This window comes from Gobius niger (assembly GCF_951799975.1).
Source record: "Gobius niger genome assembly, chromosome: 13".
NCBI classification, from domain to species: Eukaryota; Metazoa; Chordata; class Actinopteri; order Gobiiformes; family Gobiidae; genus Gobius; species Gobius niger.
This window is the reverse complement of record NC_136864.1, coordinates 30,519,783-30,537,126: the sequence shown is the minus strand read 5'-3', so window position 1 is coordinate 30,537,126 and position 17,344 is coordinate 30,519,783. Positions and strand designations below refer to the sequence as shown.

General features: G+C 39.7%; 1 protein-coding gene across 1 annotated transcript in view; it reads left to right on the top strand.

The window, feature by feature from the left end:
* Positions 1–3,774: 3,774 nt before the first annotated feature.
* Positions 3,775–17,344, top strand: part of LOC306973238 (junctophilin-1-like) — a 47,537-nt gene continuing 33,967 nt past the window's right edge. The window contains exon 1 of the mRNA XM_079570140.1: positions 3,775–4,400. Coding sequence (XP_079426266.1) covers positions 4,022–4,400 — 379 coding nt within the window. The 5' untranslated portion in view covers positions 3,775–4,021. The remainder of the gene's footprint in view (positions 4,401–17,344) is intronic.

Sequence of the window (17,344 nt, the reverse complement as noted above, 5' to 3'; positions counted from 1 at the left end):
AAGTTATTTTACTCTCATAGATGTCACGTGACTATAAAAAATACAAATCAATTTTGGTTGCGTTGTTTAAGGTTTGCAGGAAGTCAATGCTGCCAGCTTCTGCAGTCTCCGAATGCTGTGACGTCATGCGAGCCCTTTACAGCTGTGAGTCTGTAAACATGGGTTGACACAGGGTCCCGAAGAGGAAAAGTGAATCACACATAAAACCCAAACTGCTTAACACCCCCACATACTTATCTCTTTACAAAGTGGCATGATACCTGATAGCACTTCTTTATGAATGTAGCTTGAAATATAATCCATTTTCCTGAAACATTTTTTCCCCATTTATGACCAGGATACGGCAGCACACAGCAGATGGTTCTGTTTGCTCAGGCTCTTACTGGCAGCTTTTATTCACAGGTTTATGGCTTCTCTGTGCTCCATGACTGACAGTAAGACTGAGGAAGGTGTCCACTTATTAACTGCTCTGGACTCTGGACCTTAAACATATAGAAGCACAGTCTCCCCTCAAATAATACACCCATATGGAACAATAGATAATCCTCATTAAAAAGATATATATACTTAAGCAGTAGTTCAGTGGGGGTCAGATCCCCCTGGGGGGGGGTGGGACACTGAAGTTGGGGTCGTAAGATGATTTCGAGTAAATTAAGTCAAAGATCACATACCGTTTCCAAAGTAACATTAAACTAGATTTTAAATGTTTTGCACCTTAAATCTTTATATATACTAACTACATTTTACAGAGGGGGTCCTGACTTGCTGGTTGAATGATTTTGGGGGTCATGGCCTGAAAAGTTTGGGAACCTGCTTTAAAGAATGGGCTGAACAAGGAATTTCAGGCTTCCATTTGGCATCACGTAGTGGCCCGAGTCAGGGCTGCCCCTCTGTACGTTTAATAAATGAGGTCTTTCTTGATTTTGCTCTTTTTTGAAACAAATATTGTTTGCTTTTATTAACAAGTTACTGATTGAAATGAAGGCAATTCCTCAACCTCTTTTCAGCATTAGAAAAGTTTCACATACAGTGTTGCTCATAAGTATTCTTGGATGATTCAAGGCTGCCCCTTTGTGGACAAAATACGCAATAACAGATTCCAAAGAGAAACTCCAAAACAGAAAGAGTGAGTTTAGATGTAAGAAGCAGAAAGCAAAAGTGGATTTCAAAAACAAGTTTTGTTCAGGGACCTTCCGTCAGGCCTGGGAAGGCCTAAATAAAATGATTGGTTGCTCTTCAACAGCCCAGGTGGAACATGGTCCATTGGTTTTCTCAGGCTCCCATTTGGCGTGGTCGCTCCTCACTTCACCCTGTTTGGAGCTGTGGGAATACATTGGGAGAGGCCAAATGCTAAAAACAGCTTCATGACTGAGCGCACACACAAAGACCAGACAGGTGCATATCAACTCGTCTAAGCTCAGGTAAGAACACGGCCGTTTCTCAATCTGTGTACTTGTGCGGACTTCTGTGCTCGTGGACTCGTGATGAGTCTTTTATCCTCAGAGAAGTGTCTCCTGCTCAAGATGGTTTTCTGAGCAAATGTGTGGAAACAACTTTGGTCATGCTTTAATTTTAACGATCAGCAACAGTAAAGTCTTAACGTCATGAACAGGTCATTGAGGACAAATGCATTTTATTTTTACATTGTTTTATTAAGGGGGCACTGCAGACAAATCTTTATATGGGAACTTCAAAAACAGTTTCGTATTTTAATGTCTAAATTGTTTGTTTGTTTAGAGAATAAGAATATAAGAATAAGAATAAGTTCATATTTGACTTATTTTTTTTTTCATTATTGTTTCAGTTTGCACATCAGATAGATTTTTTTTAAAATTACTTTCCACATAACACCTTATTTATAGGCTATAATTGTATAAATAATTTGAAATTGTCTAAAATGTAAAATTTCATTTTTGTTTATTGCAAAAGTGTATAATTTATGTCTTTAAAAACATCTTTCCACTTGGTCTGCAGTGTCACCCTTTTAATTTCATATGAGGTGATTTAATGTTATAAAAGCTCACAGCCCCAGGTTATATATATTTAGTGTTGAAAAATGTTGTGTGTGTTTGTGTAATGTGAAGCAGCATACCGCATGTTTTTTTTTTTTTTTTTTTGTCGTTGCATTGTTGATTAGTATCTATTTGGCCCAAACCACTTTTGATTTGGTTTCGGAACTCTGGCAGATGGAGCGGTTCAAGTTGGATTCTTGTTTGTTTGTAAAATCACTTCAGATGAAAATTATTATTAATGTGAACAATGGAACAAGAGACGATGAAATGACCTAGAAAAGGCATAAAGCCTTCCTATAACACGCATTTTCAAAATAACAAAAGGATAACTGTTGTTTTCTTTCCTTAGAAAACTCTTCCTGAACAAAGATATGTGTGGGCTCTTTGGAGGTTTATACACAGACCTTTGCACGCTGAATACCGCCAGGTGGAGCTGTTGCAGAGCGCACAGTAGAGTCTCTGCCCTGTCCTCTGCCAGGCTGCTGATTGTGGAACAACAACTGCACTTCGCAACTCTCCCGACTGACGCGCATCCATCACTGTCTCCCACACTCCTCCCCCCTCACAGCGCTCACCCACGGCCCTTCACACCGACGCTAAAGCCCGCTCTGTCTGAGATGTGCACCGCGACCATTTCAGTCACACAACTTCTATAAATATCATCAGGTGTTACCAGCAACGTCAAGTCCTCCGCAGCTCTGCGGCCTCAGGATCCGGCTTTCAAAATAAAAGCACAGAATGGAATTATTACTGAGTAGGCCCAAATATAAGTAATATATTGAGTGCACTAACACCCAGATGCCGCCAAATGAATGGTCCTATGCTTGGACCCATAGGACCTGTTTAAAAGGTACGGATGAATGTCTGAATTGGACACAGGTCACAGTGCTATTGACATACATTTTGGGATGTGCTCTATTTGTTTGCATCTTTAAAAAAAATCTTCTGGAATGTACTGTATGGCTTTAAAGATGGTCCTGTGGCTCATTTTACCCCAGGTGCGGAGTGAGTTGAACCACCAGATTTAAAGGTGAAATGTACACTTAAAATCTTAAAATGATACTTAAAAATAAATAATTGTTTCTCATTAGCATTTTATGCAAAAAATATTTTCATAATACATATTTTTCTTTCTGCATGATTTGCAATTTCGTCTCTACAGCAACCCCACATAATTTAAGTGTAATTTTTAATTTTAATTTGCTTGTCTGTCCAAACCCAGGACCACCAATAAACATGAAAAGACAATAGAACTGTAAATTATAATTTTCTACTTGAGTGTTTCTTCTGCTCCAGAGGCTCATTTTCCCTGATCCACGGGTCAAAAGACCCCATGTGTTCTTCCTCCTCGGAAAAACTACAAGGCAAGTTGTTAAACATAGTTGTGTTTATGAAAGATTAAATCTGCTTAAACTACTAATCTGCTTTTATATCACACAATTACCAACCAACATCAGAAAAAAGGAGGCTATTAGTTGTTTTTTGGAACAATGGTTTTGTGATCACTTTGAGTAGGCTAGTGACCATCTTTTTTCCATACAAAGTGCATGGGTTATTGTCTGGCTAAATTGTCTGGCAAGTTCAGATCATGCAAAGATCATTCTGTAATCTCACATAAAGATAAAAAGGTTTTATTTTCTAAATCTAATGAGTGCTTCAGCTTGCCCCCTCTCTCCTGTGCGCTCCATGTCTTCAGTTGCGTGTTCTATTTGCGGGCTCTTACTGTGAAAGGTGAGCCTGGATGCGGTCTGCTGCTGCCATGTGTTCCCTGGTGCTCGGGACCCCTCTGACAGTGAGTGGGAGCCCACAGAACACGCACCAGTAGCGGAGCACATAGGAGTCGTGGCGGCCGCCTCTCATCCCTCCTGCCGCTTCTGTCCCCAGCGCTCTGCCCATGCGCCCGGCCGAGCTTTGCAAGAGGCCCCTGACGGTTGACCCACCCCCCTCCTGCCGACCTCACTTCACCTGTAACCCACCTGCAGCCCACCGGCTCCTCACCAAAGGGGCTGATGACGGGCGGCCGCTTCGACTTTGACGATGGGGGCACGTACTGTGGAGGCTGGGAGGACGGCAAAGCGCATGGCCACGGCGTGTGCACCGGGCCCAAAGGCCAGGGGGAGTACTCCGGATCTTGGTCCAACGGCTTCGAAATAGTGGGCGCCTACACGTGGCCCAGCGGGAACCAATATCAGGGCTACTGGGCTCAGGGCAAGCGCCACGGGCTCGGCGTGGAGAGCAAAGGCCGATGGATTTACCGGGGCGAGTGGGCGCACGGCTACAAAGGGCGCTACGGGGTGCGCCAGAGCCTCAGCACACCTGCCAGGTACGAGGGCACCTGGACCAATGGCCTGCAGGACGGCTACGGCGTGGAGACGTACGGTGACGGAGGTCAGTCAGACAAACATCTCCTCAGCAGGGTGGCTGTTCAAATAGTGTAAGAATTTAAACAAGGGCACAGACTTACGGAGGGACGAACTTGAAAATCCAACTTGCTGGATGAGTCAAGGCTTCTAAATATAGGCTGCCATAGGGTCCACAGAGAGAGGTTGCAAAGAGAACCCACATTTGGTGACAAAAATGGTTAGGAATATTTTCACCATATTCAAAACATCACAGGACACCAATCCAAAAGTGGGACATTGGTGGAGTGTGCCGTCATTAGACCTTCACCCACCGCCCCTCTGCAGTCTGTGTACACCGGTGAACAAATGAAAGATTGAATACACCCAGACTCTTTACCTTTCGGATCATGTAAGTGGCTCTGCTGCGAAGAGGAACAGGTGGTCATCACTCATACTCATCACAATCACACAGACACTGCTGCCAGCATTCTGATACATGAGAAAAGTCTACTAACTGTGTCTCTGATCGAGCAGAGTGAGCAGGGACGTCACAGTATCAGATCTTTATTCTGTGTATCCAAGTGCTTCTTTTCTTTGAACTATTGCATGAATGTCTTTACCATTACCATTCTGGATTCTATTTTGTATCTCTGCTTACATTAACAGGCTACTCGAACTGTGCTTCTTTGAGTAGTTTTATCACACACAGTATATTTTACTTCTAGTTGAGATATCTTACTCTGAAGTAAATACTTATGCTTCAAGTTTAGGGTTTTTAAAAACTAAACAAATTGTGTGTTGGCCGACTTTGTCTTATCTTATGTCTGTTTGGATATCAATATTTTCCCGATTGTTTTGAAGTTCTGGTGTTGCATTGTGCTTTAGAAGCAAGAGTTGAATGGGGATTTTCATTTGTGCTTTCCGTGACTTCTCCAAGCAAATTTCCCATTATTATGGCAAAAACATTTCATTAAGATTGAATGAAAAATGACAACAGTTTAAGATATCATTTCTAAAGGGTTTTTAAAAACGTTCTAAGTAAATGCTGTTGCTGTTTTTGGTGTGCATCTGCCAGAGGGCGGGAAGGACCTTACTGTCTGTGGTTGAAGGTGATGGTCAGAGCTTCAGCATGTGCACAGTGGACCTCATGACACACAGTGTCAGGGAGCCTGTGTTACCGCTACTTGTTTGGTTGGAAACTCCAAATGCTCAAATTGTCAGAAACATGTTTCCCTCTCGCTCACATGTGTGTGATGCTGCAGTGACCTGATACGCTGTGTATCAGGTGTGCTTGTTTGCACTCACTGGTCAGGAGCACCGGGAATCTTCCCACTGACCGACATAGTTCTGGGCCGGTCAGATCAGACACGAGAGTAGAGCTGGGCCATTTGTTCCCCCGAACTAATGATGTTCTTATTTTTAAAAAAATATTCACTATTTGATTTGACCCCCCCATTTCAATTAAAATAACTGCTGACTGCAATATTTTAAATAAATATATATTTTTTTAGTTAAAGGGACTATAAGGAGTTTAAAAATGTTAAAATTAAGTATTTTCCTCCCCCTACATGTTCCAGCCATGTCCTAATGTGTAGAATGAGCTCAGACCTGTTCACCACAACTGCCTCTAAAATCCTGTATGGTCACTCAAAAATGTGTCACTTCGGCCCGAATTGCCGTCATGCACGAGCTTAATATAGAAGGTGCAGTTACACATATGGCCTGAGGTGGCAGTAGTGAGTATAAAATGGCGAACTTGCTTCCAGCCCCTTTAAAGTGCATCAGCAAATCCAAGACAATCACTGTAAAAAAAAAAAAAAAAAAAAACTTGAACGTCACAGTGTGCAGTTTGTAGCAAAGATATTAATACTAAAGGAAAAAATCTATAAAAAAACAACATTCGATTTTCTGAAAATATGAATCGATTTAAATTGCCAACTCGATTTGAAAGCAAATGGATTTTTTGCTCAGCCCTGAGTGACAATCCCACATGCACCTCCACATCATGTCACTTTTCAGCACCCAGTCATATTAAGTTCTCTCAACTTCGTACAGTCCGCTGGTTTGTGATTGGGGTTCCTCTCCCTGGAGCCCGGCGTACATTGGTGTATGATGAGAGTGAATGGCTGAGTGTTCCTTGCTGTAAAGCGCTTTGGGCCTGATGAAGATAGAAAAGCCTTTTTAAGTTGAGACCATTTACCATTTTGGAGTCCCCTGGTCCCATTCCCTGGGACTGTTGGATGACAGGGGAAGCTGGAGCTGGAGCTGGAGCTGGAGCTGGAGCTGGAGCTTGCCCAGACTAGGCTTTGGCATGTGTCAGTATGTGTTAAGGTTTAGGTGTACTTTATTGTTTTGACCCATCCTTCAGTTCCGCTGGGACCACCCGTAGGGAGCAGTGGGCGACCACTGAGCAGCACCCGGGTACTCTGGCTGCAGAATATATCACATGAAGTATCATTGGGGGTGACGTTTAACAAAAGTAACAAGTTATAAAAATATATGGCTTTTTTCAGTAACTAAGGAATATAACATATTACTTAAACAAAATATATTAGTCATTACATTTCAAGTAACTTGAGTTACAACAGCATTTTCAATGTATGGACAAAAAAATGCGAAACTCCCCCCAAATAAAATACAGCAGAACAAATCAAGCTGGACACTGGTGAATAATCTGTAGTTAATGTCAAAACTAAACACAGAGAATGGGGGAAAGCGACGGAAATGGGAATCTCTTCCTGCACTTTTGCTCAGTGGCTCAGTTATTACTATTTTCAGTTTATGTTTTGCCAAAAGTAACTCAGAGTAGTGTAACTTGCCAAATTTTTTAAACAGTAATGTGTAATACACAGTCTTGGGGAGAATATTTGAAGCTATTTAGTTACTGAATACTGAATACTTTCCTTAAAATTTATTTTGTAACGTATTCCGTTACTTTTCCATTACTCAGAGTACTGTATTCTGAATACTTTGAATACTTTTAGAATACTTTCACATTGATTGTCATTATATCTATGTATAAATATAATTACAAAAATGAAGACTATGATTGTTGGAAGACCTGTTATAAACTCACTTATCATTAATGATGAACTCTTTAACTCTCTTTACAAATGGAGCAGCAGATACAGCATCATGTGACACATCATGTGACACATCATGTGACACATCATGTGACACATCATGTGACACATCATGTGACACATCATGTGACACACGTGTGCTGTGTTTATGAACTATGGCCTAAGGCATTTGAAATCTTTATTTTATTTCAGGAGGAAAAACAGGTCATCATTAAAAGTTCTTTCTTAATAATTTTGTGCAATATGGAGCTAAAATATAATGACTGAGTACTGGGATGGATTCTCTTGCTATTTGGAAAGTAACTGTATTCTAAATACTTTCAAATTTAGAGTATTCTAAATACATTTATTTAGTTACTCCCCAACACTGGTAATACAAACATTACATTTTTTTTTAACTGTAGTCACTAATATATTAACATTTTTAAGTAACTTGCCCAACACGTGTTATGCAATATCCGTATCACAAGAAGCCACAATATATCACAACATCACTCAAGTCTTCTTCTGTCTGAAGTTGACACATTGTCTGCAAACTCAGCCAAAAACAAACAATGAACAGAACTTAAAAATGTGTAAAAGTTCCGTTTTAGTTCAACATTGTTTTGATCCAGATTTTATGTTTTTTTGATTACTTCTGCCCGCTGAGAAACTTGCCATTTGTATATACTCCTAGTATATATTAGAATGGAAATTGTTTGGTAAAATATTGCAGTAATATTGTTATCACAATATTGCACCGCCGTATTGCATCGCAAGTTATTTCCATATCGTGGTGCTGGGGCAGGTGAGGGGGGTGCTGGGGCAGGTGAGGGGGGTGCTGGGTCAGCCGAAAAGTGTTTTGGGGCAGGTGAGGGGTGTGCTGGGGCAGGTGAGGGGGGTGCTGGGTCAGCCGAAAAGTGTTTTGGGGCAGGTGAGGGGTGTGCTGGGGCAGGTGAGGGGGGTGCTGGGGCAGGTAAGGGGGGTGCTGGGGCAGGTGAAAAGTGTTTTGGAGCAAGTGAGGGGTGTGCTGGGGCAGGTGAGGGGGGTTCTGGGGCAGGTGAAAAGTGTTTTGGAGCAAGTGAGGGGTGTGCTGGGGCAGGTGAGGGGGGTGCTGGGTCAGCCGAAAAGTGTTTTGGGGCAGGTGAGGGGTGTGCGGGGGCAGGTGAGGGGGGTGCTGGGGCAGGTAAGGGGGGTGCTGGGGCAGGTGAAAAGTGTTTTGGAGCAAGTGAGGGGTGTGCTGGGGCAGGTGAGGGGGGTGCTGGGTCAGCCGAAAAGTGTTTTGGGGCAGGTGAGGGGTGTGCGGGGGCAGGTGAGGGGGGTGCTGGGGCAGGTGAAAAGTGTTTTGGAGCAAGTGAGGGGTGTGCTGGGGTGCACTGTGAGGCAGAGCTCATTTTATGTCTGCAGGACAAAGTTAACACGCTGTTTCGAAGGTGGCACATCTAGCGATGCAATGTGGGAATGCAAAAATTCTGGGCAATTCCAAATGGAATAGCGACCATTAGGACGGTTGTGTGATTTTTTGGGTTGTTTAGGCCAATATATGAGACAAATCCTGCACCTTGTGCTACAAGCCCCTAAACTGGAAGAAATGTAACTTTGGCCCCACCTTTTGTAATTGTTAGAGATGGCAGTGGTCTGCGGCAGGTCTGAGCCAGGACTAAACCAGGACTTAGACTGCATCGGTTGTAACCCAGTGCTAAACTAAACCGGTTATAATCCAGGACTAAACCAGGATGGAATAAGAAATTTAGCAGGCAAATTGTTGCTTTCTGTGGTGTTTCAGGACAATCTGAACAATATTTTTTTATATACATTATTTTATTTCAATTGAAATTAAAATAGTGGTATTGAAAAAAACAAAGAATCACTCACTGTTGAACCAGGACCGGTGCTAGCCTACTTCGACCCACAAAAAGAAGTCACGCTACAAGTTGATGCACGAAAAAATTGACTCTGTGCAACGTTCATGCAGGATGGAAAGCCGGCTGCAGGTGCTGCAAAGAGAAGGAGCTCCATGCTGTTTTCTATGACTGCATAAGGTTCCACGACTACATCTACGGAGGACACATCACTGTGGAATCAGATCACGAGCCACTCGAAAGCATACTGCGCTTGACCTTGTACCTTCACGTTTACAACTGATGCTACTGGCACTACAGGAAAACGCTCATTCACAAACCCGGAAAATAAATCCCATTGGCTGAGAAAATCACTGGACGCCAGCGACACTCACTGGCTGAGGCAATGGCAACACAAGTGCACACCATTGTCAGAGCAGCACTGGTCAGCACAGAAAGACTGGAGGACATCAGCAGCAATGAACAAATCTCAGCCCGTAAAGGAAGGGCTGAGAGTTACTAAGACTATGTTATAACTACAGTAGCTAATGTCGTTACTAATGCTACACTATGTTATAACTGCAGTAGCTAATGTCGTTACTAATTCTACACTATGTTATAACTACAGTAGCTAATATCGTTACTAATACTACACTATGTTATAACTACAGTAGCTAATGTCGTTACTAATATTACACTATGTTATAACTACAGTAGCTAATATCGTTACTAATACTACACTATGTTATAACTGCAGTAGCTAATGTCGTTACTAATTCTACACTATGTTATAACTACAGTAGCTAATATCGTTACTAATACTACACTATGTTATAACTACACTAGCTAATGTCGTTACTAATTCTACGCTATGTTATAACTACAGTAGCTAATGTCGTTACTAATTCTATACTATGTTATAACTACAGTAGCTAATATTGTTACTAATACTACACTATGTTATAACTACAGTAGCTAATGTCGTTACTAATATTACACTATGTTATAACTGCTGTAGCTAATATCGTTACTAATACTACACTATGTTATAACTACAGTAGCTAATGTCGTTACTAATCCTTCACTATGTTATAACTACAGTAGCTAATGTCGTTACTAATACTTCACTATGTTACAACTACAGTAGCTAATGTCGTTACTAATCCTTCACTATGTTATAACTACAGTAGCTAATGTCGTTACTAATACTTCACTATGTTATAACTACAGTAGCTAATGTCGTTACTAATCCTTCACTATGTTATAACTACAGTAGCTAATGTCGTTACTAACACTACACTATGTTATAATTACAGTAACTAAAATCGTTTCTAAGACTACACTGTGTTATAACTGCAGTAGCTAATATCGTTACTAATACTACACTATGTTATAACTACAGTAGCTAATGTCGTTACTAATCCGTCACTATGTTATAACTACAGTAGCTAATGTCGTTACTAATCCTTCACTATGTTATAACTACAGTAGCTAATGTCGTTACTAATACTACACTATGTTATAATTACAGTAGCTAATGTCGTTACTAATACTACACTATGTTATAACTACAGTAGTTAATGTCGTTACTAAGACTACACTATGTTATAACTACAGTAGCTAATGTTGTTACTAATACTACACTATGTTATAACTGCAGTAACTAAAATCATTTCTAAGACTACACTGTGTTATAACTACAGTAGCTAATATCGTTACTAATACTACACTATGTTATAACTACAGTAGTTAATGTCGTTACTAAGACTACACTATGTTATAACTACAGTAGCTAATGTTGTTACTAATACTACACTATGTTATAACTGCAGTAACTAAAATCATTTCTAAGACTACACTGTGTTATAACTACAGTAGCTAATATCGTTACTAATACTACACTATGTTATAACTACAGTAGCTAATGTCGTTACTAATCCTTCACTATGTTATAACTACAGTAGCTAATGTCGTTACTAATCCTTCACTATGTTATAACTACAGTAGCTAATGTCGTTACTAATACTTCACTATGTTACAACTACAGTAGCTAATGTTGTTACTAATCCTTCACTATGTTATAACTACAGTAGCTAATGTCGTTACTAATCCTTCACTATGTTATAACTACAGTAACTAATGTCGTTACTAATACTTCACTATGTTATAACTACAGTAGCTAATGTCGTTACTAATACTTCACTATGTTACAACTACAGTAGCTAGTGTCGTTACTAATCCTTCACTATGTTATAACTACAGTAGCTAATGTCGTTACTAATACTTCACTATGTTATATCTACAGTAGCTAATGTCGTTACTAATACTACACTATGTTATAACTACAGTAGCTAATGTCGTTACTAATACTTCACTATGTTACAACTACAGTAGCTAATGTCGTTACTAATCCTTCACTATGTTATAACTACAGTAGCTAATGTCGTTACTAATACTTCACTATGTTATAACTACAGTAGCTAATGTCGTTACTAATCCTTCACTATGTTATAACTACAGTAGCTAATGTCGTTACTAACACTACACTATGTTATAATTACAGTAACTAAAATCGTTTCTAAGACTACACTGTGTTATAACTGCAGTAGCTAATATCGTTACTAATACTACACTATGTTATAACTACAGTAGCTAATGTCGTTACTAATCCGTCACTATGTTATAACTACAGTAGCTAATGTCGTTACTAATCCTTCACTATGTTATAACTACAGTAGCTAATGTCGTTACTAATACTACACTATGTTATAATTACAGTAGCTAATGTCGTTACTAATACTACACTATGTTATAACTACAGTAGTTAATGTCGTTACTAAGACTACACTATGTTATAACTACAGTAGCTAATATCGTTACTAATACTACACTATGTTATAACTACAGTAGCTAATGTTGTTACTAATACTACACTATGTTATAACTGCAGTAACTAAAATCATTTCTAAGACTACACTGTGTTATAACTACAGTAGCTAATATCGTTACTAATACTACACTATGTTATAACTACAGTAGCTAATGTCGTTACTAATCCTTCACTATGTTATAACTACAGTAGCTAATGTCGTTACTAATCCTTCACTATGTTATAACTACAGTAGCTAATGTCGTTACTAATACTTCACTATGTTACAACTACAGTAGCTAATGTTGTTACTAATCCTTCACTATGTTATAACTACAGTAGCTAATGTCGTTACTAATCCTTCACTATGTTATAACTACAGTAACTAATGTCGTTACTAATACTTCACTATGTTATAACTACAGTAGCTAATGTCGTTACTAATACTTCACTATGTTACAACTACAGTAGCTAGTGTCGTTACTAATCCTTCACTATGTTATAACTACAGTAGCTAATGTCGTTACTAATACTTCACTATGTTATATCTACAGTAGCTAATGTCGTTACTAATACTACACTATGTTATAACTACAGTAGCTAATGTCGTTACTAATACTACACTATGTTATAACTACAGTAGTTAATGTCGTTACTAAGACTACACTATGTTATAACTACAGTAGCTAATATCGTTACTAATACTACACTATGTTATAACTACAGTAGCTAATGTTGTTACTAATACTACACTATGTTATAACTGCAGTAACTAAAATAATTTCTAAGACTACACTGTGTTATAACTACAGTAGCTAATGTCGTTACTAATACTTCCCTATGTTATAACTACAGTAGCTAATGTCGTTACTAATACTTCACTATGTTATAACTACAGTAGCTAATGTCGTTACTAATACTTCACTATGTTATAACTACAGTAGCTAATGTCGTTACTAATACTTCACTATGTTATAACTACAGTAGCTAATGTCGTTACTAATACTACACTATGTTATAATTACAGTAACTAAAATCGTTTCTAAGACTACACTGTGTTATAACTACAGTAGCTAATGTCGTTACTAATCCTTCACTATGTTATAACTACAGTAGCTAATGTCGTTACTAATACTTCACTATGTTACAACTACAGTAGCTAATGTCGTTACTAATACTTCACTATGTTATAACTACAGTAGCTAATGTCGTTACTAATACTTCACTATGTTATAACTACAGTAGCTAATGTCGTTTCTAATACTACACTATGTTATAACTACAGTAGCTAATGTCGTTACTAATACTACACTATGTTATAACTACAGTAGTTAATGTCGTTACTAAGACTACACTATGTTATAACTACAGTAGCTATATTGTTACTAATACTACACTATGTTATAACTACAGTAGCTAATGTTGTTACTAATACTACACTATGTTATAACTGCAGTAACTAAAATCATTTCTAAGACTACACTGTGTTATAACTACAGTAGCTAATGTCGTTACTAATACTTCACTATGTTATAATTACAGTAGCTAATGTCGTTACTAATACTTCACTATGTTATAACTACAGTAGCTAATGTCGTTACTAATACACTATGTTATAACTACAGTAGCTAATGTCGTTACTCATACTTCACTATGTTATAACTACAGTAGCTAATGTTGTTACTAATACTTCACTATGTTATAACTACAGTAGCTAATGTCGTTACTAATACTTCACTATGTTATAACTACAGTAGCTAATGTTGTTACTAAGACTAAACTATGTTATAACTACAGTAGCTAATATCGTTTCTAAGACTACACTATGTTATAACTACAGTAGCTAATATCGTTTCTAAGACTACACTATGTTATAACTACATTAGCTAATGTCGTTATGAACACTACACTATGTTATAACTACAGTAGCTATTGTCACTACGAACACTACACTATGTTATAACTACAGTAACTGATATCGTTACTAACACTACACTATGCTATAACTACAGTAGTTACTATCCTTAAAGTGAAAGAGGGGGTCCTAAGCTACATCTATGCTGAATTTGGTGCTTGTATCATTAAGTGCAGAATTTTTTATTCACTGGCCCCACTAACTGTAGTGTAGTCTCTCACTGAGGGAGATTCTGTGGGGGAACAGAGCCTACGCCGCACCTGCTGCAGACCAACTTAGACACACTGTCCATCTCAGAGAGGCTTATTTTAGAGACAGTCCTCCAGGACTGCACATACTCTGACATATACACTCCTTTACTCCTCGTGTACACTCCTATACTCCTCATGTACACTCCTATACCCTCATGTACACTCCTGTACTCCTCGTGTACACTCCTATACTCCTCATGTACACTCCTTTACTCCTCGTGTACACTCCTATACTCCTCATGTACACTCCTGTACTCCTCGTGTACACTCCTATACTCCTCATGTACACTCCTATACTCCTCATTTACAGTCCTATACCCTCATGTACACTCCTGTACTCCTTGTGTACACTTCTATACTCCTCATGTACACTCCTATACCCTCATGTACACTCCTGTACTCCTCGTGTACACTTCTATACTCCTCATGTACACTCCTATACTCCTCATTTACAGTCCTATACCCTCATGTACACTCCTGTACTCCTCGTGTACACTTCTATACTCCTCATGTACACTCCTATACTCCTCATTTACAGTCCTATACCCTCATGTACACTCCTATACTCCTCATTTACAGTCCTATACCCTCATGTACACTCCTGTACTCCTCGTGTACACTCCTATACTCCTCATGTACACTCCTATACTCCTCATGTACACGCCTATACTCCTCATGTACACTCCTGTACTCCTCGTGTACACTTCTATACTCCTCATGTACACTCCTATACTCCTCATTTACAGTCCTATACCCTCATGTACACTCCTGTACTCCTCGTGTACACTTCTATACTCCTCATGTACACTCCTATACTCCTCATTTACAGTCCTATACCCTCATGTACACTCCTATACTCCTCATTTACAGTCCTATACCCTCATGTACACTCCTGTACTCCTCGTATACACTCTTGTGCTCCTCGTGTACACTCCTATACTCCTCATGTACACGCCTATACTCCTCATTTATAGTCATATACTCCTCATGTACACGCCTATACTCCTCATGTACACTCCTGTACTCCTCGTGTACACTTCTATACTCCTCATGTACACTCCTATACTCCTCATTTACAGTCCTATACCCTCATGTACACTCCTGTACTCCTCGTGTACACTTCTATACTCCTCATGTACACTCCTATACTCCTCATTTACAGTCCTATACCCTCATGTACACTCCTGTACTCCTCGTGTACACTTCTATACTCCTCATGTACACTCCTATACTCCTCATTTACAGTCCTATACCCTCATGTACACTCCTATACTCCTCATTTACAGTCCTATACCCTCATGTACACTCCTGTACTCCTCGTATACACTCTTGTGCTCCTCGTGTACACTCCTATACTCCTCATGTACACGCCTATACTCCTCATTTATAGTCATATACTCCTCATGTACACTCCTATTAGCCTGGCTAACACCAGACTAAAATCACAAGTGATATTTAGTCTGGGGACCACCAATTTCTCGTAGGAGAGGTGTGGTTTACGATCGTCCATAGTCGTTTATTGGGCGATACAAAAAAAAAAAAAAAAAGTCTCATGCGTCTGCACGTAGCCATGGCCAATCGTATTATCGTATGGGATGACGTATGACGTACCCGCTGTAAACTTTTGAGCTAAATTATTTAGAACAAGGTCTAAAGCTTGATCAAAAAATACCATCGTGTCTGCTGCTGTCATGTTGGATCCGTAAATAAACTTTTTTTTAAATTATCCGTAAATAAACTACAAGCTTCCATATATCGAATAGCGCGTCATCGTCTTGCCGTCCCTCCTCGCTCTGTGATTGGTTCCCAAATCCACCGGAGATTTGGCCATGGTCCCCAGGCTGTTGTGCAGTTCGAAATAATTCGAGCGCACACAGCAGCCTGGTGTTAGCCAGGTTACACTCCTATACTCCTCATGTACACTCCTGTACTCCTCGTATAAACTCCTGTACTCCTCGTATACACTCCTGTGCTCCTCGTATACACTCCTATACTCCTCATTTACACGCCTATACTTCTCATGTATACTTCTATATTCTTCTTGTACACTCCCATAGCCTACTTCTCGTGTACACTCCTACACTCCTCATGTACACTTGTGTTCTCCTCGTGATCATGTACTCTGCTGTACTCCTCGTGTACACTCCTGTACTCCATGTGTACTGTGCCCATGTGTTCTCCTGTACTTCAGATGTACACCCCTGTACTCCTTTACTCCGCATGGACACTCCTATTAATACAGGCTTGAAACGCTCAATACAAGTGCCATCTAGTCAGTATATCCCCTCACTCCCTATCGATGGATCTTCTTTATGGCCATTTGTGAAGACCCCCACGGCCCTCATCTATAGAGGGTGGTGTTGCTGGTGAAATTCAGGGGGCTTTGGACACGGCCTAAAGCCAAACCATGTCAGGGGCATTCTCTGCTCAACCTTGTTGCGGGCCATCGGATGTCACTGGAATCTCGCTGCCCACACCAACCTCTTTATCTGGTGTGTGTGGCGGTCATCACAAATGACCATATAGAACCTATGGATGGAACTTAACCTCATGTTGAGTTTTTGTTTGCGTTTAGAAGATTGACTCAACAACCTGGATAACTGGCATTATATACACTGAGCATTGTCATTTTTGATTGGAATGTGAGGACGGAACTCTGTTCTTTATACTTAACAATATATTGGCTATGTATTGAAAGATGTGTATTATTATCAATAATGCACATCACGAGACAAGACATGAGATTGAGTCCACGCGACGCAGTGAGATTTTGACATTATTTGTAATAATACAAAATCTTTTGATCTTATGTTTCCTTTGTGTGGAGCCACTGTATTGTATTGTTTGTAACAAAATGAACAAACTAAGGATGGGAATTGATAAGATTTTACTATTATCATGCAGGCATTATTGTTTGCATACAGTTTAACATTAGAATAAGGCTAATAATTTGGCTCTTTTAGACTGACCTCTTTCTTCCTCAAATGGCCCTGTGTAATCACCCCTTCATGTCCGTGCAGGTGTATGTCACATCCTGCTCTTCTGTGCATGG